The sequence below is a fragment of the Aspergillus aculeatus genome (assembly GCF_001890905.1).
Source record: "Aspergillus aculeatus ATCC 16872 unplaced genomic scaffold ASPACscaffold_22, whole genome shotgun sequence".
Classification (NCBI taxonomy): Eukaryota; Fungi; Ascomycota; class Eurotiomycetes; order Eurotiales; family Aspergillaceae; genus Aspergillus; species Aspergillus aculeatus.
Window position 1 is genome coordinate 7,637 of NW_017962997.1, and position 24,164 is coordinate 31,800.

The following is a 24,164-nucleotide window of genomic DNA, read 5'->3' on the forward strand; positions in this document are numbered from 1 at the left end:
AGTGCAAAGCCTTCACCGTAAGCTTTAAGTAGGAAGTCAACCCTGTGTGCTCCTACTATCGGTGTAAATTTATCTCCTTTGCTTACAGTAGTGGCTCTAACCCTAAGCTGGTTTTCACTTATGGTCTCGGCTGGTACTGTGACAACATCCTTCCTTTTGGTCTGTGATTCTATTTTTATTTCCTTTCTATAATTTTATTTTATTTCTGCGATATCTGCTGCTATTATCTATTAAGAAAGCTCTACACTATAGACTAAGCGGCCGACTTACCTCGAACCCAGTGCTACATATCGCGTAGGGGGGGCCAAAGGGCCCCCGCTCATTCTTGTAGGGATTTTAGAGCTTAACACCCTAATAATTCTTCTTTGGCAGACTATTGTCTTTCTTATTCTCAGAGTTGAGGGCGCGACGAGAGCAAGCAGCCCGTCAACTGAGTTGTATGTGACTTAATTGGCAGATTAGAGCTTATCGAGGCCAAGTTGTAAATATTATCTGGTGTTTATTCCGCTGCAGAATGGCGAATCCTACTCACTAGTATAGAGGTATTCTATACAAGACCATGCAGCCGTTGTGGTAGGAAACATGACTTAACCTCCTCAAAGTTTCTTGGCTCTGTGGACAGGTAAGTCTGTACAGATCATGCGGGAAGTAATTAGCACTGGGTATATTCCCAAAACGGGATGTATAGATTGTTTTTTAAACAGGACCGATTAACAGTGTTGATCTCCATTTGTAGAAATTATCAGAACAATAACGAGACCCAATACTCTGGATCCTCATACAGCTCAGCTAGCAATAACCAACATACATAATTTCTCTCTGAACTTGTGGCTATCAGAAGGGATCAACAAAATTCACACTTCTTGCCATGCTCACCGCGGCTCGAACAGCTGTCTTGTCAAGAGTTCCGCATATAACCTTAGGCCCCGACCTCTCGCTTCCAATGCACCATGAATAAGCAAGTTCAGAGGCAAATAAAATTAGCGTGTATGACTTGGCTCGCCCCCATTGAGTGACCTGTCTTGTTCAAGGGCACCAGCTGGTTGATTTTTATAAACACTTATAACTAGAGTAAACAATGCCTTAGGATCAGACCTCAGCAAAATAACGGAATCTTTTCACCGTGGATCAGTGTGATCAAGTATGAATTCCACTAACTCTTGTCCAATGATTTTTGAATGTTAATTCTATCAAGTCCTCGATACGAGCAGAATTCTTCAGAGCTTAGCGCAAATGGCTGTGCAGCGCGACTGGCTACTGTGGACCTCCGCGCTTTGACCCAATCACAGCTGGCTCTTATATTCGGACGGCGCAACCCATCGATAAGAGAATTTCTCAAACTGTTAGGCACTTTGCAAGTCAGGTCTGCCAAGTAACTAAGATAAGCAAGCCCAATTCCTCCATAATTTATGTCGAATGCCCTGCATTTCCTGCATTAGACAAGGGCGTATTGTGCAGGTATCGGAGCGGTACCGAACTGGTACTGGGTAAGATTCCGATCCTGAAAGGGAAGAGCAACAACCACCGTGGACGCATGCCAGGGTTCATTATGAGGGCGTCGGTAGTAACAGGTATATTTAAGTGCTTTATAGGTGATCTTATGGTAGCGAGGAGCTTCGGGGAGATGGGGTTACCTGATGCGATGATTGGTGCAGCAACTCTGCTCGAGTGTGGCTGAAACAGCTGGAGGTTCGGGTTTCCCCTGAGCGGTGATCCTGGCCATCTCCACTTCTCCCCAATCAAGCATTCTCGGAGCTCCACCGGATAATTCTAAGCATTTGCGGCCGAACTTGCCAGCCTTGGCCGGTTCAGCTTATCTTTGGCACTGGTTGATGGCCGGCTTCGCTCGGGGACTGTTGTCATGTCGATTCCCCACTCATAACTGCGGTCAATATAGCCGTGCGTATGCAGAAGGCCTGGGCGTGGTCCTGAGTATAGCGAAATCCCGGTAACTCCCCATGCAGTGGAGGCTGTAACTAGTCCCCATCTGGCAGCGAAATCCGGCACCACCAACGGTGCGGCCGTTCCAGGACGGACCTGGTTCCGCCACGCGGACATCCCTCCATCCCCGAAGCGAGATTAGCTGTCGGGGTTGGCGGGCTGTCCAAAAGAGTATAAAGATAGAGTCAGGCTGACCCCTTGTACCCATCTATCCACCAACATCCACTCTCCTTCATAGTCTCACTTTACACCTGCTCACCCTCGGTCACTCTTTTTCCTCTTTCCTACCAACAAAAATGGTTTGTCGGCTTGCATTGGCCTGCGGACTGCTGGCAGCAGTGGCAGTGCATGCAGCGCCCGCGGAACCGGCTCACCCCATGGTGACTGAAGCGCCGGACGCTAGCCTCCTCCACAAGAGAGCCACCACTTGCACCTTCTCAGGCTCTGAGGGAGCGTCCAAAGTGAGCAAGTCCAAGACGGCTTGCTCCACCATCTACCTGTCCGCCCTGGCTGTCCCCTCCGGTACCACCCTGGACTTGAAGGACCTGAACGACGGAACTCACGTAGGAATCGCACGACGTAAAGTACCAAGGGCTGCGCTGACGGAGTCAATTAGGTCATCTTCGAAGGCGAGACCACCTTTGGGTACGAAGAATGGGAGGGCCCGCTCGTCTCCGTGTCCGGAACCGACATCACCGTCGAGGGCGCAAGTGGTGCTGTTTTGAACGGCGATGGCAGCCGCTGGTGGGACGGGGAGGGAGGTAACGGTGGCAAGACTAAGCCTAAATTCTTTGCGGCCCACGACTTGACTTCCTCGACGATCAAGAGCATCTATATCGAGAACTCCCCGGTGCAGGTCTTCAGTATCGATGGTGCGACCGATTTGACTTTGACGGACATCACCATTGACAACACCGATGGTGATACGGATGATCTTGCTGCTAACACCGATGGTTTCGACATTGGAGAGAGCACCGACATTACAATCACCGGAGCGAAGGTTTACAACCAGGATGACTGTGTTGCCATCAACTCTGGCGAGGTACACTCCCCACCTCCTTTTATGGAGAGACCCAATCCTAACCATCCTGCAGAACATCTACTTCAGTGCCGGTGTGTGCTCCGGTGGCCATGGGCTGTCCATTGGCTCCGTCGGCGGTCGGGATGATAACACGGTGAAGAACGTCACCTTCTACGACGTCAATGTTCTCAAGTCTCAGCAAGGTACTTCCCTCGGCATTCCAGACTGCGGGCCCTGTGCTAACTAGTCCTTCAGCTATCCGTATCAAGGCCATCTACGGAGACACTGGTTCCATTAGCGACATCACCTATCATGAGATAGCCTTCTCGGATGCCACAGACTACGGTATTGTCATCGAGCAGAACTACGATGATACCTCTAAGACCCCAACCACTGGCGTCCCGATCACGGATTTCACCCTCGAGAACGTAATTGGCACTTGTGCGGACGACGATTGCACCGAGGTTTACATTGCGTGCGGCAGTGGCGCCTGCTCGGACTGGAGCTGGTCCAGCGTGAGTGTCACGGGTGGTAAGGTCAGCTCGGAGTGCTTGAATGTCCCCTCCGGGATAAGCTGCGACTTGTAGGGGACTTGCCGCTGGAATGCTAGTCTTGGTTGCTATGGCTGTGGACGTACCAGAAAATGCCACCAGCCCTATTATCAACATATCTACCTTCTACCAGTTACATACTCGTTTTCAGCCTTTATTTACATGTGAACTTCAACATCGTAGCATCGCAACCTCACTCCTCATGAGCCTTGGACTATCGCGGTGATTCCCGCAGAGGCTTTCCTGGTCATCGCAGAGCGGCTTGAAGTAAAGGGTGTTGCCAGCCTGCGACTGGTGTCTCAGGAGATGAAAGCCACCACCAGGTCACTCTAAGTGCGTAAAGGGTTGTTTTTCATCTCCATTGGCCACAGCAAGGAGAATCCGGAATGTGTCATATGAGTACATGAGAGGAGAATATCTATGTCTCAAATTCTTAGAACCATTTGTTCTGTGGCCTATGTTTTATTTTATACATCGGTGCTACTCTCATAATGCCAAACCCCCCCAAGCACAATGAGTTGCAAGTTATCGCGTCGCTGTCCCTTCATTCCTCGGCATTGTAGCCAAATCAGATCCGCGTGGCTCAGATCAAGTGGGTAGGGCTCTAGAGCATGAAATAGAAGCCAAGCTCGTTGGACTATTTGCGGAGGGGTTCCGTTTGAGAAATGCCGTGGAGATGGTGCAAAATTACCCTTGGGCGTGGCCAAAGGTAGAGATCGAGGCTACGGGAATGGATAGAGCGATCTGGGCACAGTAATGCATGCAATACCGGAGACACAAGAAATAGATCGCGTGGGGTATTCCTTGGTAGATGTGATTCTTCATTGTCCGACTCCCGCGCTCGCTTTAAGGCCCACCTACATGCATGTTGTCCCTCCATATGCCTGTACTGTTCCTATCTAGCCTCACAATCCCTGCGCTTGAAGAAATTTGAATATCAACTGGAAGGCCTGGGGTGCGACCGTGTGAAGGTTGAGGTTGTGGCTGCGGAGGGTTAGGGTTAGTAAGAGACAACCATATCGGGATAGTGTACTGTACAGAAGAGACTCACCCGGCAGGAAGATTATCCACCCAGCTTACCACCCGCGAACTGTTGAACGTGGCCGGACTGTTCTCCAGTTGTCCCTTACAATTGCCGCCACAAGAGGACAGATCGAATTGGCCCTGAACGAGGTAGACGGGGGCAGTAATGCGGGAGTATTGGATCGGGGAGGCCAGCAGTGAGGGGAGCTCCCCCACCGCGAAGGGCTCTCCTTCTACCGTCGCTGCCCACTGCGCCACCTGCGGGTCGAAGTGGGGAGCAGCGAAGCCGTAGTAGGCCACGGCATATTGGTCACCGGCCGTCAAGTAGGCCGAATCCAGCGTGCCCCACCGAGAGGGCGACAAGGCCCGCGCCTGGCGCAGATGCGACCCGGCCAAGAAATACCCAAAATAGTCGAAGGCGCTGCTGAAGCCGGTTAGCACGAGGGCGTCCACGGCGACTGAGGCGGCCGATGCAGCTGCCAGATAGCTTCCGTAGCTGTGGCCGACAAGCCCGACCTTGGTGACATGCGGCATTCGGCGAGCATAGTCCACCAGACTGTTTAGTACCGCTGTCTCCACTTGGAACTGAGCATCAAACAGACCGTCAACGCGGGATGAGGAACCGACGCCGATGCGATCGTAGTTCAGCACCGAATACCCGGCTGCAATTGCGGCCTTGACGAAGTTATATGGGTCAGACCCGGGGAAAGTAGGGTCCCAGTAACTGCACAGACATTTGTTACTGCACTTCACTCCTGTTCGTTAGATGTGATACGTACGCTTTGGACTCGATGATACCATGAGTGAGAACCAGAATCGTCTCGCCGGTGCCGCAGAGCGTGCCTCCAATGGTATAATTACTCTCCACGGGGCTGGTTGTAGACCCAGAGATCGGAATAGGGTCGGTGGATGAGCCAGAGTCGCGTCGGGTCAAATTAAAGACCAACGATGCTGCATCCCAATCGTTGTTGATTGTGGTGTTAATAATGAACCGCGGCTCCTGCACAGTGATGGGGATTTTGACCTCTCGACACGCTGGCAATCCTTGCGATGGCAGCGCCCAGCAGCCAGCGGCGAGGAAAAAGAAGGACAAGAGAGAGGCGGTGGCCATAGCTGCAGCGACAAGTAACTAGCTGAGATGGCCAGTTAATAGTTTCGCTTCTTCATGTCAACTTATGAGGACCCATTTATAGGATTGGCTTAGGCCACTAGCAAGTGACGAGGAAAGCCGAGGACAGCAAAGATGAGGATCGAAAGGTCAGGAAACTTCTGATATTAATACGACCTCGCCCGATGCCGTGCTAATCCTTCTTGGGGTTCCATCCCCGGTGATTGGGTGTTTTAGGGTGCCAAGAACCCCGAATCCGCTGACACGAGGCGCGAAACAAGCACCAATGCACCCTGACACGAACACACCCTCCCCCTGGCATTCTCAATGTCTCAGTCCGGTTGCTCTACTGCCAGAATGTCGAATGTAGATTATCCATCTTCGTATAGTGCGGCGGGAGATAACCGAAGGAGCCAGTCTGGTTGACGGACAGTACTGAGTTAGTCTCGGATCCACCAGACAACGTTCGCTTCCGAGATTACCTCAGCCAATGTCAGCTCGATATCAGCCCCAGTACACTGTCGGTACCTTCCTCTTTATGTTGATGGCGTCTTTGGGGTTATTGTTTTGAACATACTGCCGACCCCTGCGGCCTCTAAATATTTCTTGTGACTATCTTGTGAGTAGTCTTGGTCAGGAGGCACAAGTCGGTGGCATCCCCCGGCATATCCCCGTCTATGTATCACATTACCAACATCACAAAGGTAGAACAACTTTCGGTTCTAGTCGAAAGCACTGTAGTTCTGCTGGCCATCGGGACCACTCACCCCAGCTGAAATAAATTTGGCGACCTAGGGCTCAAAGACAGAATTGGGCGACATGGTGATATGCAGGAATGTCCGATATGGCTGCTGACCTCGCTGTGTTGCAAAGGGTCCACAACGCACACGTGGAGAATAAGTCGCTGCAAATAGCTCCAGCTTAATCTTGCGTTGTTCCACAATAGCTTTTCATGCTTTTCAGCGGAGCTCACCAGAGACTCACCACATCACCACAAACCTTTACTGTTCGTTCCCATGTAACCTGCGAAGTCAGCACCATGGATTGTCGAAATTGTCTGGTGCTTGATCAATCAGCATCTGAGGGGCGTTGGTTTTACTCGAAAGGTCTGTTCTGGTCAAGCCCGGAGTCTGGATATGCCTTCAACATTATGGGTAGTATTTGTCAATCTACGCCAAGAATGAAATAAGGTGAAAACTCCCGGGCGCATGGATGAAAACGTGGCTCTTCCCCGGCCTGGCCCCCGTCAAGTGAAGATCCGCAAACGGCTCTCTTGCCATCTGGTCCATTCCTACCTACCTATCTAGACCGCGTCACCTGCCATGAACCAGCGAGAATGTATTTCTACCCAATAGGTGCAGACGTCATTTGCCCCTCCACAACAAAGGCAAAGATACATTTGATTCTCAGCACGCCCGGTGCACAGCGGCCCTTATTGGATGATAAACCCATCCCAGTTCTGCAGAGCCTTGCGACACAGATCCTCGTATAATGGCAGCCCTCCCGGGAAAACCAACATCTCCCGCTTCTTGTCCGGGATGTTTGCCCCAATCCACCATGAATCCGCCTTGGGGAACAGCGTCACTGCTCGTAATTGCATCCACCGTAGCTTTCCAGTTTCTCTCCGCCTCTTTTGTCGGTTCCATAGAGATCAACCCAGTCGCATTCATCTTTTGGATCGCGTCGACAATCCACCGGGACTGCATCTCAATTGAAGCCGGGCCGTTGCTCAGTGCTGTTGGGCCATGCACAGCATAACACAAGAACATATTGGGATACCCCTTACAGGTCATGCCCAGGTATGCACTGGCGCCGTTGTTACCCCACTCGTCTGCGAGAGAGGTACCGTAAGTGTTGCGAAGCCCAGCAATGCGGGTTAAACTACCAGTGAAGCTGTTGAAGCCCGTCGCAAAGGCAATTGCGTCAACAGGATAAAATCCACTGTCTTGGATCTCGTCCCCGTGTGGCTTGATAGCTGCAAGACCGTGACCAGCCTCGCGCACGTTCACCAAATCCACATTTGGTCTGTTGAACATCTCGTAATAATCATGCTCGAAGCACGATCTTTTGGCACCGATCGGGAGTGGCGGCTCAAGAGGGGCCAGGATATCTCTCCTTGAGGGGTCGGCTATCCTCGCTCGTGTCTTCTTCGCCCAAAACCCATAAGCCTGTCGGTTGGCCTTTTCGTTCGTCAATAGGTCGCTATAGCCGCTGAGCAGGAAGGCGAACCCCCCTCGGTTGTATAGATCCTCAAAAAGCGCCTCGCGTTTCTCCGATGGGACGTCAAAGGTTGCGTGCGGACTCGGCTGATCCAGATACCCGCTGAATGTCTTCTCTCGCTGCGCGAAGGTGAGTGGTGCATCCTCCTTGAGCGCATTTAGCCCCGTGACGGGGAAAGTGTGCTGCCGCATAGGGAGAGCCAAATTCCGCGTCCGCTGAAATACCACCAGCGATTCTGCTTGCTTGGCCCAGGACTGCACAATCTGCACGCCGGACGCCCCTGTTCCAATTACTGCAACCTTCTTCCCCTTCACATCGATCCCAGCTTTCGGCCAAGACGCCGAATGGCACACCTCTCCTTTGAACGTCTCAAGGCCCTGAAACTCGGGGACATATGGTTCTGCGGCAAAGCCGACACACGAGATGAGAAACTGCGACTGTGTGACCCGTCCATCGCCAGTTTCAATCCTCCACTTTCTCTTCCCTTCCGCATTGACATCGTACCAGGCTCCAGTCACAGTCATCTCGAAATCCACGTCCTGCTTGATCCCAAGCACCTGATCTACATGCGTGAAGTACGCCCTTAGCTCTTCCGCAGGGGGATACTTCTCGGTGAATGACCAGGTCTCCGAGACTTCCGGGATGGATAGTTGGTAGATGAAGCCCGGTGTATCGACTCGGCAACCTGGGTAAGTATTCCAGTGCCACACGCCGCCGAGGTCGGTGCCCGACTCGTAGATCCGACAGGTGTATCCTAGTTTGCGGAGACTGTAGAGGAGGTTAACGCCCGAAAATCCGGCGCCGATGATGACAATGTCGTAGCTGGGGTTATTCGTGGGCATTTTTTAGATCTCGGTTATGAGGATGACTTAGCGCGATGAATAGCCGGAGAGATCTCAGGTATGAATACTTCACGCCGTTGTAAGCTGGCGGGGTGGATAGGGAATGATATATAAGAAAATTCTAAATGAGAGTACCGCAGTGAGAAAATATGTCCGAGATCCTATCATACTTTGGAAGGATCGCTGCCCATACAATTGGCATGGCTTATTCGTCGGGTAGTTAGAGCTAATGCACTGCGGGGCAAGCCGTACTCTCCACGGCCAAACTGCCACGGCAAACAGTGCCTGCGCTCTGCTCGGCAAGGCTGACGGACGCATCATCGAAGACGGCGCCAACGATGGCTAGAAACACTGAGGCGTAGTGTTCCCTTGTGATCAACTTTCGGACATCGTGATCGTGACTGAGTTATGAGAGAGGTAGCGGTCGGGTTGATAATTCTAAGAATAACCCCCAAAGGGGGTGACTGGCGGCATATGGCGGGGTGAGAAATAGCCCCTAAACACAACGGAGTATCGTGAGTATACTATGGCTTTTCTCCGACCTCGTACATCCCGGGTAAGATATGACGATGTTCGGCATCACGAGGTTGTGACGAAATCCTTTCTTCACTTATCGGGCCTGCACTCCGAGTCAGATCGGTCGATACCCCTCTATATATGTCCCAACAAAAACCAGAGCTCCCTTCCAAAGCTCATCTAGCCTGATCCTTCATAGAAGCATTGCGCGATTACTGACTCCTCACTCCAGCGCAAATGGCTTACACGACCGGTAACCATAGCTTGGACCTGCAAAGTACCATAGCTCGGATTATGAGTTCAGGCGAATTTAGTGACCTCCAGTTTGTCTGCAATGCACAGTACTTCAATGTTCACAAGGCCATTGTTTGCCTGCAGTCTCCTCCAATCAGAGCAGCCGTGGAGGGGAACTTTCAGGTACTATTTTTGCTCCCGGGGAGTGTCAAAGATATTAGGCTAATGAGCCCGGACTTATCCAGGAATCCCAATCTGCTACCATCGACATGGACGGCTTCCAGCCCAGGACTGTGAAGGCTCTGGTTGAGTATCTCTACACTGGCGGGTATGACAGCCTGCCAACAAATAATAACGCCATAGCCGTTTTCGAGACCCCTTGCGATGTCCAATCACCATCATCCACGAGCCCAGATACCGCCACACTTATCCTTGACCATATTCGAGTCAACTCCATTGGTGATTATTATCAGATCGATGGACTCGTGACTGCTACAAATGCCAAAATTAGGCACCTGCTCCAGAGCTCTGAGAATGATAAGTCCTGGGTCGCAAGTCTCCCCGCCGCAATTCAACTTGCCCTAAGTTGTACAGCAAACGAGGGGTTGCTTGACCTCTTGGCTGCGGCGACTGCCAGGGAACTACCTACTGTCATCCTGATGGACGAGTTCAAGTCCTCTGACTTCATGATTGGCTTTTCTATCAGACTAATGCATGGATGCCTGGAGAGAATGGATCGCTTATTGGAACAGATTGGAACACTAAGGTGTGTTGTGTCGAACAAGGATGCTGAACTTCTGGAGGAGGAACGTCGGCATGAGGAGACGGTCGGACGATGTTTTCGCATGGAGCAGTGTTTTGAAATACTAAACAGCACATCCTGCTGCAGGAACATGAGCTGTGATGCTGAATTTCGGTGCTCGGTTGATCCCGACGAATGCATTGTCCGGTGTCAGAAGTGTAGGTGCAGGCACACGTGATCGCCAGGAGTCCAGCTATGTCTTCTGAGATAGTATGAACATCCCGAAAGGTTGTGTGTGGAACCACTCGAACTCTTGAGGCATCTCATCAAGCTGTGGCATGGTTCGCATTTAGCTCGGTCGGCCAGGCATGTTGAATGCTGTATTAACTGTCGCCTCTCGCTTTCAAGAGATGGAGTTTGTAAGATAGTTGGCTAGCAAATGTGTAGCGCGAAACGCGGTTAATGGTCTCTGGGCAAAAGTGCTAGTCCTCGGAGATTCTTGACTATGCCTGCCCACAAATGATCACTTGAAAGATCTGGTGACAAGATCCTGCTACTTCGTGGCAGTCAGTTGATTCTGAGGGCCCGGAGGTAGATCTCACTACATCGCGCGTGTCATCGGAAATGCAGAGATTTACACTCCCATCACCCACAGTGTCCGCAATCCGCGCCTGCGCTCTTTTTGACAAGGCTGGCTGACACCGTTTTAATGTCGCCACTGTCACACACTCTCGCGAAGTGTAGTTACATTGGGACAAACTCATGAAAACAGTTAATAGGCAGACTTCAAAGCGGGGTAGTTATCTTCTGCTTAAGGCTTTTAAGGCTTGAGATCATGTAGAGAGCCGGACCAGGGTCTAAAGAGGGGCACACGCAGAACTGCCGGCGGGAAGCCCTCTCCACCACAACACACTGTGAATCGGGCCGGATACGATACTCGGTGGATGATTATGCATCTACGGAGCCCCCGAGCTCATATGAGATCGAGATCATCCACCAACCAGCATGTGTCTTGCACAAATGGAGCGGTGAAGGGGCCACTCAAGCAGATCATACAGACGGGCAAGAAAGATGTTCTGTACATCCGGACATTGTTGCGCAATCAGCCAGCAACTCGACCATTCTATTATCTTACTTCTAACCTTTTCACGCGTAGAATCGGCATCAATGTTGAGGCAGTAAACAGCGGTTTGGAAGCAGCCAGCCACCCAGTACAATATCCCTCGGATCTACCTCCGTACCCATAGGATCATTCCATGCCTACTGGCATAAAGGTCGGCCGAGTCGAAACTACCGCAATCAACCAGAGGCTCCACACGTGCTACTGGGAAGTCAGATTCCTGAATCAAGCATGCTGAAAACTTGTTGGAAGAACCTCATTAGATTCTTCGCGCACTTATGGCTCGGAAGGCATCAGGTTCACAAATAGATCATGTTTCCCGCTGCCGGGTAGCTTTGTGTAGCATATAATACAGGGTCGAACTTGTTAACTGCACACTCCGAAGGCGATACAGGTGCATGCTAGATGAGACTCACTCGGGTTTCAATCGGTAGATCCCTGACAATCCCAGATTCAGGGTCCCCAGTGGAAATTATGCTTTCGTTACGACCGTCATATGAGCTGGCGGGGGAAGACCTGGCTCGCCGGGCCGAGTTCATCATTCTTCGTATGTCGATAAAATTACTGTTGTCAGAAATTGCCGGGGGTCTGTGGACCAAAGTCCTGAGCATGGCTAGTGGACTGGGACAGCTATACCCAGCGCCACAATCGATACCAGCGAACTACAGGCCCCTCAGCTACCTAAATGGTACAATACTCTCCAAGGTCTGGGACTGGACTACGCAGATCCCTTCAATAGGATACGCGCGGCGTCAACCGGATACGGTTGCTGTGAAGCGATTGTTGTGCCATTTAGCGCCAGTGGGGTCCACAATATCGGTCTGGGCCCAGCCACCCTTGATGGTTGGCTGCAAAACGTGTTCGCAGCTTTGAATGGGGATTCACGCCCCCGAAACTCCTTTTTACCACATACATTAACGCTGTCTGTCTGCGAGTCGTCACCCAAGAGATTTTCCTACCCTTGTATAGGTGAACACACACTGTTTGTCTTTCCCCGTGCCTTGACTTTCAGCTCATCCTCATGCCAGCTGACTGGCTTGCTTCCGAAGGTGTATCGAGCTTTCCGAAGGTGTGCTGCCAGTGGTGGTGCCTCTGCACTCCCACAGGAGCCAAAATGCGATACAAACAGGGCTCAACGTAAAAACAATCACAAGGAAACTGGGACAGACAAACAAACAATTATCATCATCAGCCAAAACTCCAAGAATCTCACGAGAGCGACGGGAAACAACCTGTAGACAAAGTCGATGTTGGTCGTCTCATCCAGGATTATGCGTAGGCGCCAGGCCAGGGGAGCAACCACACTAGAGGGAATATCAGTTGGATTTTGAATCCCAAGCCCGAGCAGATGCTTATTTTCGATCCGGTCAACCAGCGATTACTCGAGCCAGTGCAAGAAGACAAAATTAACAAGCCATGGCGTCCCATCCCCGTAAAACGCATTCCGGCAGCTGCTGTTAGCCGCCATTTCCCTCACTCTGGCGCAGAATTGGTGGCTGGGCGTACCTACTGTAGGGCAGGAAAGTTGCCTGATCCGGCTTACCACCTCATGTTGGGAGCTCCCACCATGGGCCGGCGGTTTGTTCGCTCGCTTGGGGATGGCGATGTGCGTGGGGCTGCAGCTTTTCTTCTTCAAATAATCAGCTGTGGCGGATGCCTTAGCTCGGCGCTTGTGGTGTTTGTGGTTGGTGACTCTTCATTGACTGGCCAGTCATCGCGTTGGGGAAATGTTGGGTGTGATTGAGATCAGGTATATAAGAATGTGGCGGCAGAAGGCTGCTTTGGCCCTAAACCATTGTACTCACCAGCGCACTTGCGTATACTTGCTTGAAACACCTATCAAATCACACCGATACATTGCCCCTCGCAACGGCATCATGGATTCAACTTCACCTCTTCTCAAGCTAGCCGACTACATCATCGTCGGTGGGGCACCTCAGGCCTGGTGGTAGCGAATCGCCTATCGGAGGACCCCTCGGTGTCTGTTTTGGTGTTGGAAAGTGTTCCTGACCGAACAACCGACCCTCGTATTACAGACCCCATGGCCTGGCCAGGTTTGTCGGGCTCGGAACTCGACTGGCAGTTCAAGATAGTATCCCCGCAGGCACTGAATGGACGTGTCCGATTGAAACCCGATCACCAAACCAGCAGTACGAAGCAGTACGAAGCCGTGGTAGGGGTTTGACACTCGTGGTTAAGATCATATTCTCATTTTCTCCTGCAGTTGCGTTCTCTTCTACGGTTATCAAGACCCTGTCCTCATCTTCATGGCCGTTTGTAGATCTGCTATTCGTTTAGGTTACTGCTTAGTATCGATATGGATTTATGTGCAAGCATATCTTCTGGATGAGTCAGTATGAATGCATAACTCATCAACCTTACTAACCCAGTCGTGTGCTGGCCATGAATTCGAGTTCAATGTATATTTAGTGGTGGAAACGAGTTCTGATGCTCTTTCCACGTGGATCCTAATATCGGGAGAATAGAGAATCTCCATCTTTTTGATGTGTTGTTATTCGTAATCAGACGAGCTGCGATCTCAGTTTGCGTTGTGCATAAACGCATGTCGCGCACCCGTTTTCCCCCACTCCGGATATCACGGCAAAACCGGAGACTTCCCTGAGGAATTGGCGACTACGACCTCTTTCAGGGTGTCAGTCTAGAAGCTTAATTTGGTGATCGATGATGAAAAAAATAAGTTGGCCTTGATTATTGGACACACGGTACGCAGCGAACTTGCTTGAGAGGGACCTAGTCTGTTCTTGGATGGCTGATCCTGCGACCGGAAGGCCGACTGCACGTGAACGGTTCTCAGAAAGCCCATGACGTATCTGTAAGATAGGAAGGACTGGTGGCAGGGGGTTGAGTTATGTCATACTCGTGGAAAGCCCTACAAGGAGGGATGACGGATTTTGGTCCACTCGGAAAACCGGGGCTTTCAGCCCTACAAGGCACAGGCCCCACTTCCCTGGTCCGCTCGCCAATCTGGATGGGAAATCAAACCAATATTTCTGGCAGACTTAACGGGAAAGCTTGATCAGGCAGACGCGTTAGCAGCCTTAGCTAGGTCCCGAACACGAGGCTTGTGCAATCTTTACCCAAGGCACACTTCGGAGACTTCTTTCAACCGGCATGACTGCCACTAACATGATGTCATTAGCCTGTCGTCAGTGCTCGGCTCATCGGCATATAAAACGATTAATCGGTAGGTCCTGGACTCGCTCAACAGACCATCAATTTCCACTTCATATCATCCTCTACACAAGTCCAGATGGCAACAACCTCCGATAGCTCGCCCCACGTGGCCTCTCTCCTGCACAAGAAACCGCATTACCACTCCGAGCTGGGCTCCATCCAAGCTATCACTGCCGACGATCTCCCCATCCTCAAGAACCTGTCCGTCAAGCGTCTACGTCTGGCGCACAATGCGATCCGTGAGCCCCATTGGCACGCCAACGCCAACGAACTGGCCTACTGCTTGCACGGCAAAGTTCTCATCTCCATCCTCGACAGCGGTAACGAATTTTCTGTGTTCACCCTGAACCGGGGGGAGATGTTTTTTGTGGAGTCCGGCTCGCTGCATCACATCGAGAACATCGGCGAAGGTGAAGCAGAGATGATTATCTGTTTTCGCCACGAGCGCCCGACGGATTTCTCCCTCGCCGCCTCCCTGGGGGCGATGAGCGATACGGTCCTGGGCAACACCTACGACCACCACGCGTCTGACTGGAAGAACATCGCCCGGGATACGCAGACCAAGTATATGGTCCGCCGGCAGGGAGAGGTCGATCTGCCTCGTACTGCTCTCCTGCCCAACCGCCACAAGTTCGACGTCGAAGGAATGACGCCACCCACTTCCCATGATTTTGGCACCGCACGAACAGCAAAGAGTCAGTTTTGGCCCGCCCTGCCCAACATGTCCATGTATTCTCTGCGAGTAGAGGAGGACGGCATGCGGGAGCCGCACTGGCATCCGTCGACGGCCGAGATGGGATACGTGGCTGAGGGTACGGGGCGCATGTCGGTCATGGACCCCGACGGGTCAGTCGATACTTATATCCTGAAGCCCGGTGATGTGTACTACATCCCTGTGGCCTACCCGCATCAGATTGAGGCAGTGGGAGATGGTAAAATCCACTTCTTGATCTTCTTCGATCAGCCCATGCCTCAAGACGTGGGCTACCGGAATGCTGCCACCTTGTTGACGCCGGAGAGTATGGCTGCCACCCTTGGGGTGGATGTCAAGAACCTCCCCAAATTCCCTCACACCCCAAAAGATCCTCTAATTGTGAAGAAGCGCAACGAGGTGGATCCAGTGAAACCCAAGCTGTGAGGCCTTGGCTGAGTGGGAACAGCACCTCGAAGGAATGTTTCATTAGTAATATAGGTGAAACACCTCACATAATGAGTGTAGTGCATAGAGTCTACGTCAAATAAGAAACATACCTTGCCATCTCCGTCAATGTCCTGGTACTCTCCCTTTCAATTGATCCACCACCCACTGTACTTCCTCCACCAAGATCTCCGGTTGCAAATAGGGCAGGCTGTGGCCCTTCTCTAGGACTTTTCGAAAACGATTGCAGCCCGATCAGTGTCGAAATGCAGAGACGATCCGAAGAAACAAGTCATTGGCAACGGGCGTCTCCGAGAGGGGAAATTGTGCATGCATTGCTGAGTCAGACCCTTCATAGCCTGCATAGCGCTGATTATTAGGTGGTGCTATAGATTTAGAAAAATGGTATATATATAGGGCATGTGATAGTGTGATAGGATAAGGAACGGGAACAGCAGATTGTATAACTAATACATAGACCGAATTATGACACCCCCACTGCACTACAGCTCACACACCCGAATCCCATACTCAGGCAGTGCACTTGGTGGCGGCACCCACCCACCCAGTCAAGCGATTAGCAATATCAGAAGCGTAGCAAGCCGTCGCCCCAGCCCCACTCAGATTACCAGAAGACGGGATGGACCAGGCTCCCGAGTTGTACATTCTGGCCGCACGATAGAAGCCCGCAGCATTGGTCCGGGCAGACTTGTCGAGCAGCGAGGCGAGACCATATCCATCAGCGTCGCTGGTTCCAATAGCTGCAAGGCATTAGCTGGGTCACCTAGAGAGACATGGCCGATGCGAGAAACATACCTCCATCCTTGATCATCTGCACGATCTCCGTTTTGGGGCAGGGGTTCTTTACGCTGCCCCCGTTGTTGCAGGTCCCAGTGCCCTTGTAGCTTTGCATCAGCCCGGGGTTGCTGACACTGTACGTCGAGGTCGGGGCCCGCACACAACCCTTAGACTCCTGCATTACCACCGCCAGGATAAACCGGTGGTCAACCTTCGAGCTGGTCGCCACCTCCTGGATCGCATCGTACAACTCCTGGGTCTCAGTCGCGGAGTTGTCGGCCACTCCGAACTGAGCACAGGACTTGCCGATGGTGGCCTTGTTGGCACTCCACCTTTCAAGGTTTTGTTAGCTGGCTATTGCGAGAACATTTCCGGTAGGCATGGGTGGATTGGCTTACATGTTCTCGAACGAGACCCTAGAGGAACGGTTAACACGGGCACATTGATCCAGCGTTGAGGACAGGCTTACCACTCAGACTGGGCGGGCCAACCAGCGCTGGTCGAACCATCCCCGGTGTACATAGTGTAGGAGTCCTTGCCAGCCCCTTTGCCATCCTTGTTATTGATAGAGGTAACTGCCAGCCCGCTGACAGTCACCGTCGCACTGGTAGACCGGGAGCTCAGGCTATCGTCGCGCTCAGCGAGTTCGACGTTGCGATCTCCCACCGGAGCTGCAGTAGTAATTCCAGCCAGGGAACCGGCTGCCATAAACTATTCACAGAAATTAGGTCTGGTATGGGGATGGGGAATGCGTTCCCTTTGCTCACGCTAAGGATCTGTGTCCAACGCATTTTCAAATGCAGTGCTCAAGGCTTAAACAGAGAGTAAATCACGATTTGAAGTAAGGAATGAGTGACAGTCGGATGTGCTGCTGCTGTAAAGGAGTGTGATTAAGCTACTTGATAGCTTCGAAAAGAGCAAAGAAGGAATGGCTGAGTCGAAATCGGCTCGAGATTTTGAATCTGCTCGCTTGATGCCAGACATACTCAGTGACCAAGCATCCCACCCTTCTTATACTGCGCAGTCCAGACGTGATTCATGATCATAAGTGAAAATGCCGAGATATCATTAGGAATGATGAAACATCGGTGTTGGTTGGCAGGAACAACTCGACGGGCATTAGATCCCTTGGAGGGAGCTTAGAAGTAGGGAGTGGAGCCTTGATTGCCTTTAAAGATTCACGCGGCAAAGACTCACGATGGATTGTGTGATGTGAACAAGGGTTCGGCGGGTCATGAACACCCTTAATCTCCATGAAGGAGATAATGGAGCAACTCTAGGTCGTCGGACAATATCTCCTGAAGAACTTAATATTCGCGCTTATTCAGAAAAAAGATGTAACAAGTCTACTAACTCCCAACTGGGTGATCGGGGCCCAAATGCCACAGTTCACTAGGACAGCAGTGTCACAATGAGGCTGTGCAGCTAAATAGCAGCTTGTTACAGGTAACATTGGAAGTGCATTTCTGGAGTTGCGATGCGCGAGCCGCGGATATGAAATGAAAGCACTCACAGAGTTCAGATTGGTATAGGGCAGAAGGGGTTCAGTTTGACCTAGGAGGCCCGACCTCGTGGACACACAAATTGCTAGGTGCCGGTTGCTCACGATAATAACTCTCTCAAGTGGACGAATCGGGTCCTCAAAGAGGTGTTCGTGACTTAAGTAGTAAACTAGCGACGGGCAACAATGTAACATAGTCAAGCTAGTTTCTATTAGCTGGCAAAGCCTTCTTCGATATGGGGTCCGTTTCAGGATGGTAGGTAGACTGAAGAGCCCTATCCGCTCCCGCAACGCCATACAGAGGCGCAGCGTGGGGGCCATCGCGCAAACCACTCCCAATGTCATCTCCAACATTCGGGCTCTCTTGGCGTAAGAGCTAGTCCCTGGCAAGAACGGGCCGAATCGAGGGCTATGGTTGCCTTTGTTGGTCCCAGCCAGTCAGCGCCACGCTAGCCCCCAAGCTCAATATTAAGTTGTGCTCCCATGCGGAGTTTGAGGTTGGTGTTGACTTAACCGGACCCTTAATTGCGAGAAACAGCCCAGAATCTACCACCACACCTGAAGTTCTTGTCGCTCTTTGTTGAATCTCACTTTACTGCTGACTTTGTTGGGTTTGCACCACCGAGACATTAAGACCACAGAGCATTGTGGGAAGGGTACACATTTAGAGAGAAAAGGGTTGGAAAGCACTCTAATCAGGGCTTGTTAGGTGAGTTTGGATCTTGGTATTCGGGCGCGGTTTGGAAGGAAAGGCTTTCTAACGGTGTCTGCTACGTCTGCAAGACTGGGACAATCAGGTCCAGAAAAAGACGCAGTCGCTTGTGGTTACTCGCAGGCTGCAGGTTTAGACGCATTATTCACAATGACACTAGCTTGTCCGCGCCAGGAAAGAATCTTGCCAGGTGAACTTCGCCGCATAAGAATTGGAGGAACGACGTCTTTCACCGCAGTGCTGATTTAAAAGTTTGAGAGACACTCACCAATAAGATGCAAACGTCAGGCTACCTCACACTCTCCCTCGGCGGGTGCCATCAAGAAGGCCAGAAGGCCAATTTCAGACGTTTCCTATATATCCTCGCAGCAGTTGTGTACCTATTGCCCTTCCTCTACATTGCTCGCCTTATCCGATTGAGCCAATATGCGGGCTCCAACGAGCATACTCCACCAGACTGTCACTGAGGCGAATTCTAACCCTAGTTTCCCATGCAGCGTTGAGACAGCCTCTCTCCACTATCTGCAGTCAAATATATTGGCACACAGAATACAGCGGATCAGTAAAAGCGCATCCAGAAACTGATGGTCTCTGGGACACCATTCTCCCTTGCCATGGCTTTGTTGCAGTTGACCGCCAATGGGCCGCCGCTCGGAATTGGTCGGACACTATGTCCATGCCTAACGACACCAGCAAGGGAGTCTATCTGCTCGACGCTTACCATTGTTTACACTGGCTCGTAAGTAACTCCGATATGGTGGCGCGGAACAGAGAGTAAAGAGCCTTGATTCCACAGGGAAGCCGTGGAGAAGCGACCATTCAGCCATCCAAGCGGTCTGGGGCATGTTGAGCATTGCTTCGATGCCCTGCGTCAGGTATGATAACCTTAAAAAGTAAACATGAGATTTGCTGACCACTGTATCTACCAGGCCATCCAGTGCTACGCGGACAATACTCCGCTCTACACCTCTGGGAAATTCACGGCTGGTGATGGTCAGGTGCATCGATGCAGGAGTGGCATGAACTTCGCGATTTTGGCACCAGCCATACCGCTTGCTATTGAGATAGTGTCGAGCCGATTCCCATGGGAGATCATTTTGGTTTCTGTGACGACGGCGGTGACGGGTTGGAAGACGATGTAGATCCGTTGTAACAAAATCCGTGATCCTAAAAAGCAAACAACACTTGTCTGCGATGAAAACTCTTGGTCGGGAATATTTCACGTGAATAACGCATCGACGACAAGGAGAATGACACACGTAATGTTGGATTCTGGTAGTCTTCATTATTGACAAAGATATCATACTGAAAGTCTTCTTTCCAATAGAAGCATGGGTTCTGCGTCTTTGTTCAACCACTCCTTGGTAACCTGTTATATAAACGGACTCGAGTTTCAAGACCTTCGAGGTCCAACGAGACCTAGGACTTACTCGTAAGCCATCACCATATTGGGGCTGGAAACACCGAAATCCTGCTATCTGATACTGTCATCGCGATGGCTTACGAGTCTCCCAAGCTTACTCCCGAGGTCTTCGAGGCCCGAGGAGACTTGTGTGTTCAGTTGACCCACCGGTATATAGAGCTTAGCCGCGAGGTCTACAGACCGGAGATCAGAGACTCGCCGATCACACACCGGCTGGGCCTAGTCGATTTTGATCTTCTTAGATTCTTGGGGCTATGTGTGTACGTTCTGAGACAATCTCGCAATATGGATCACCGGCCCAGCCACCTCTTTCTCGCCCAGCTCGAGGTGGTGTCAGTGACCTGGGCCCGGTTTAGTCCGATGTATGATGAGATGCGTGCTGAGCGACTACGGAATGTTGCAGACACCGACAGCTGGGTCGCCGAGTTCGGGCCCGAGATTCTGCCTGCGCTGGAGAGAGAGCGGCTTCCGGGCTATTGTTCCTCTCGACTGGTCATCCTGCAGGATGCCACTGTGCAGCGCATTGTCCGCGGAATCGTGCAGCAGTACCTTGGCGCGGAGGTAGCAGACCGGATGGGGATCGACAATCTCCCCACGGCACCTCGCTCAAGCCAAGGAAGTGAAACGTGCCTGATCTGCCACCAGTCGCTCGGGGAGAGCCATGGAGGGCCTCTCGAGTGGTGCAGGATCCAGTGTGGCTACGCCTTCCATTCCCAATGCGTGATAGAATGGTTCGCGTCCCCGCATTCAGCGCACGCTGCGCCCAGATGTCCACACTGTCGCCAGCTGTGGCTCGCTCCCATGATCGGTCTCCTTGGAAGTGTCTGGAGAGAAGATCTGTCGCTGGCATTATTCGTTCTCTCTCTATCAAGTATAGAATAGAGACACATTTTTCATGTGGGCGCTTCTTTAACCCATCCAATACAAACGTAATCGAGATTCAAAACGAACCTCCCTGAATCTATTCAGAACATGAGTACTCTTCTACAAACCTCACAGGCAGCACGCTTAGTACCTGTAACAAAGCAGACCATGCTTGGTGTCAATGAAAGCAGCCACCCACATATCTGGTCCAAGCCCTCCATGCAAAGCCGCTCATTAAGACGGGCAGAAAGTGACTCAGGGAGTGTCTGCTGCCACGTCCACCATAATCGGTCCCATCTGTATGTACCTTGTCCATGTTAAAAGCGGTCTCCGAAACGTGGAATGATTGACAGTCAAGACAAACAAAACAGCGGTAAACATAGACTAGTAGGGCAAACAGAATGAGGACGAACAAACCTGCAAAGGCAGTGATCGTCCCAAAGTCATCGTACACCGTGTGCGGGATGCTCAGATACAGTCCATCCTTCAGGGTCAGACCAAAGTCCAACTCGTCTTCGATCAGTAGCAACTGCTCGATGGAGCAAGTATGTATGATGTCCCCCTGGTCTCTCAATGCCTCGCTCTCGGCAAAGCTACGCGATAGGCATTCTGAGAGTGTGAATTAGTCGAGGAAAAGAACTTGGAGGTCAGCAAAGTAACCGGAGGCACACACGATCCCTGGATGATTTGGCGGCCATCGTTAGGGTTGCCGTCGCCGCCAACCCGCATTGCTGATCTCACACGGGATTGGCAGTTCAATTCGCCAAAGCCAGAGTCCAGACCCAGTACACTGCATGGCCCGTGTAGCCACAAACATCGCGGAGTGCTTGCTCATTAATGGATCAAATAGCGGTGCCAGGCTAGAAATTCGATGGTGTGGTGTTCTGGTCAGTCACTGGTCAGCCTGGATTGTCCTAGTGGGTATATCACACCAGGCAACAATTGCCTACATGAGTTCCCCGCGTGAATGTGTACGTGGGGAAAGTTATGGTAGAGGGTATGTCAATGTGCAAGTCAACACAGTTGATCTTTCAGATATTGCACTGCTTCGATGTACCCCAGCTGCTCATCCCTCGACAACGTTCGCCATTCTTGATGAACAGGGCACTCATCGTCAGGAAGGCCAGGATAAAAGAGGTATAGAAAGTGACCCAGTCATTGAAACCCATTGACCGTGGTGATGATGGGAGACTGACATGATCCTGACTATCATCCATTGCTCACGATGATCGACAGATCGATTCTTCGTCGTCGCATTCTTGGTGAATTGTGGAATCTTAGGTAAAGCAAACATGAATTTCTGGATCAAACACCTTGTAAAACTGTTAGTCACAATGCCACTCAACCAACAGTATGTTACAAAGCCCTAGCCAGTGGATGTCTGGCAAAATATAGCTTTGGCCAGTGAACTACCGCAGAAAGGACCAAGGCACGTTGGTGAGACAAATCAGCCGCCTTTGCTTGTCCTCGCTTGCGAAATGAGTCATCTTCGTTCCTTGAATTGAATTCAGATTGATCATTCCTACCATTCCTCTCCCGGGATTCCGCTTCACTGGTATCTTCAACCTTCATCCGGTCAAAATCGTACGCACCGAACTCCTTCTCAACCTTTTTCATTCTCGCGAATATTCCTTCATGTTCACCATGAACCCCAGTCGAATTGTGGAGCTAGCAACACGCATTCAAGAATTGACGAAAGAGATCGACAGTCATCTACGGGAAAATGACCTCCAGGCTACTAGTTTTGACGAAAACGGTCCCGTTGAGCTGGGCCTCTCGGGACACATGTTAGCAGCCCGCGAAGAAGTCTTGTCGTCTACTCTTGAGCTTCACAACCTTTTCTTGGGGCCGTCAAATTGCCTTCGTTCGGTGGTAAGTCATCTAATAGATGAAAGTTACTCTCACCACTGATCTTCGTTTGCAGTTGAATAAAGTCAGCCTGCAGGCAACCTATAGATTCGACACCGCCCGCCACGTCCCCGTGCACGGAGAAATCTCTTTCAGAGAGCTCGCTGAAAAATGTGGATTCGACGAGGCCAACTTGCGTCGCACACTGCGATTTGCCATGGCTTACCATCATGTCTCCCAAGAGCCCCGCAAGGGCTTTGTCGCTCATACCGCGGCCTCACGCAGGCTGGTAGATGATCCCACCGCACGCGCTGGGCTCGGGTACATGTTTGAAGAGGTCTGGCAGGGATCTGCCCACGTATGCACGCCTTTCGCTTCACTTGATCTGTCATGCTCTCATTCTTACCGGCCCTAAACACTTCCTGCGTTGGGAGAATATCACAGCGATGATCCTGGGCGAACGGTCGGTGATCGGTCTTCTCCCCCCACTCCTCTCTTCATTTATGCTAACTCATATGTAACCCGGGGTTGGGCTGACTATCACAACACCGACATGCCTCCCTGGCAGTACTACTCATCACACCCTGAAATGGCTCGACGATTTGCCTCTGCAATGTTCACATTTGCCTACGGCCACCACAATGCACCGTCCTTCCTGGTACAAGGGTACGATTGAGGTCAAGTTGGGCAAGGAACAGTCGTAGATGTAGGCACATCGAAGGGCAATGTCGGCAGTCTGGTAGCCCAGGACTACCCTGAGCTCCAGTTCCTCGTCCAGGACCTGCGGGTTATGATCGACGGCGCAGCAGAGAGTTTGTCAAAAGAGGTGCGGGATAGAGTGGCATTTCAGGCGCACGACTTCTTCACAGCGCAACCCGTGCAGGTCGATGCGTATCTATTCCGGAACATCTTCCACAACTGGTCGGACTAGTATGGCGTCCGGATTCTTCAGGCGCTTATTCCCGCCTTGCGACCCGGAGCTCGGATTATTGTGAACGACTACCTGCTCCCTGAGCCAGGGTTACTGTCCCTGCTTAAGGAGCGTGCTGTCCGGTATGTACATGCCTTCCGTTCCGAAGCCGATAGGGACGGAATTGCTGATATGATTACCCAGGGACCTGGACATGATCATGTTTACACTCTTCAACTCCAGGGAGCGAGAAGAGGCGAGACTGGGTTGAGTTGTTCCGGAGGGCTGATTCTCGCTTTGCCAATTTACGTGTTTGGACGCCGGAGGGAGCATCGATGGCTATTATTGAGGCCGTGTGGGAGGCATGAAGGACTACAAGGGTGCAATAGTTTGTCTCATGTATTTGTCAAGTTTGATTCAACAATTATGCCATATACAGAAGTTCCATTGATTGTTC

At 51.5% G+C, this 24,164-nt stretch overlaps 7 protein-coding genes across 7 annotated transcripts; 4 read left to right on the plus strand and 3 right to left on the minus strand.

Moving 5' to 3' along the window:
* Positions 1–2,237: 2,237 nt before the first annotated feature.
* ASPACDRAFT_36925 (glycoside hydrolase family 28 protein) lies at positions 2,238–3,549 on the plus strand (the record flags this gene model as incomplete). Its single annotated transcript, XM_020200261.1, has 4 exons — positions 2,238–2,504; positions 2,558–2,983; positions 3,036–3,165; positions 3,218–3,549. 4 exons carry the CDS (start codon positions 2,238–2,240, stop codon positions 3,547–3,549), a joined length of 1,155 nt encoding a protein of 384 aa, XP_020051347.1.
* Positions 3,550–4,418: 869 nt separating this feature from the next.
* Positions 4,419–5,647, minus strand: ASPACDRAFT_1860396 (alpha/beta fold hydrolase; the record flags this gene model as incomplete). Its single annotated transcript, XM_020197736.1, has 3 exons — positions 4,419–4,497; positions 4,565–5,260; positions 5,316–5,647. 3 exons carry the CDS (start codon positions 5,645–5,647, stop codon positions 4,419–4,421), a joined length of 1,107 nt encoding a protein of 368 aa, XP_020051348.1.
* A 1,429-nt stretch (positions 5,648–7,076) lies between these two features.
* Positions 7,077–8,706, minus strand: ASPACDRAFT_55380 (flavin-containing monooxygenase; the record flags this gene model as incomplete). The annotated part of the gene is made up of 2 exons (XM_020202986.1): positions 7,077–7,211; positions 7,249–8,706. 2 exons carry the CDS (start codon positions 8,704–8,706, stop codon positions 7,077–7,079), a joined length of 1,593 nt encoding a protein of 530 aa, XP_020051349.1.
* A 5,775-nt stretch (positions 8,707–14,481) lies between these two features.
* On the plus strand, positions 14,482–15,835 carry ASPACDRAFT_127490 (cupin domain-containing protein). The gene has a single exon (XM_020197027.1). It carries the CDS (start codon positions 14,590–14,592, stop codon positions 15,649–15,651), a length of 1,062 nt encoding a protein of 353 aa, XP_020051350.1. The 5' UTR covers positions 14,482–14,589; the 3' UTR covers positions 15,652–15,835.
* Positions 15,836–16,182: 347 nt separating this feature from the next.
* On the minus strand, positions 16,183–17,240 carry ASPACDRAFT_64631 (uncharacterized protein; the record flags this gene model as incomplete). The annotated part of the gene is made up of 5 exons (XM_020204014.1): positions 16,183–16,412; positions 16,468–16,781; positions 16,848–16,865; positions 16,919–17,160; positions 17,217–17,240. 5 exons carry the CDS (start codon positions 17,238–17,240, stop codon positions 16,183–16,185), a joined length of 828 nt encoding a protein of 275 aa, XP_020051351.1.
* A 2,917-nt stretch (positions 17,241–20,157) lies between these two features.
* ASPACDRAFT_48115 (uncharacterized protein) lies at positions 20,158–20,809 on the plus strand (the record flags this gene model as incomplete). The annotated part of the gene is made up of 2 exons (XM_020202063.1): positions 20,158–20,630; positions 20,731–20,809. 2 exons carry the CDS (start codon positions 20,158–20,160, stop codon positions 20,807–20,809), a joined length of 552 nt encoding a protein of 183 aa, XP_020051352.1.
* A 1,784-nt stretch (positions 20,810–22,593) lies between these two features.
* On the plus strand, positions 22,594–23,978 carry ASPACDRAFT_48117 (uncharacterized protein; the record flags this gene model as incomplete). Its single annotated transcript, XM_020202064.1, has 6 exons — positions 22,594–22,821; positions 22,874–23,155; positions 23,366–23,463; positions 23,533–23,680; positions 23,729–23,850; positions 23,912–23,978. The coding sequence occupies 6 exons, from the start codon at positions 22,594–22,596 to the stop codon at positions 23,976–23,978; spliced, it is 945 nt and encodes a 314-aa protein (XP_020051353.1).
* Positions 23,979–24,164: the final 186 nt, after the last annotated feature.

Excerpts from the sequence above, each read along its gene's own strand:
- ASPACDRAFT_127490 (XM_020197027.1), top strand. The coding sequence starts at position 14,590 with ATGGCAACAACCTCCGATAGCTCGCCCCACGTGGCCTCTCTCCTGCAC.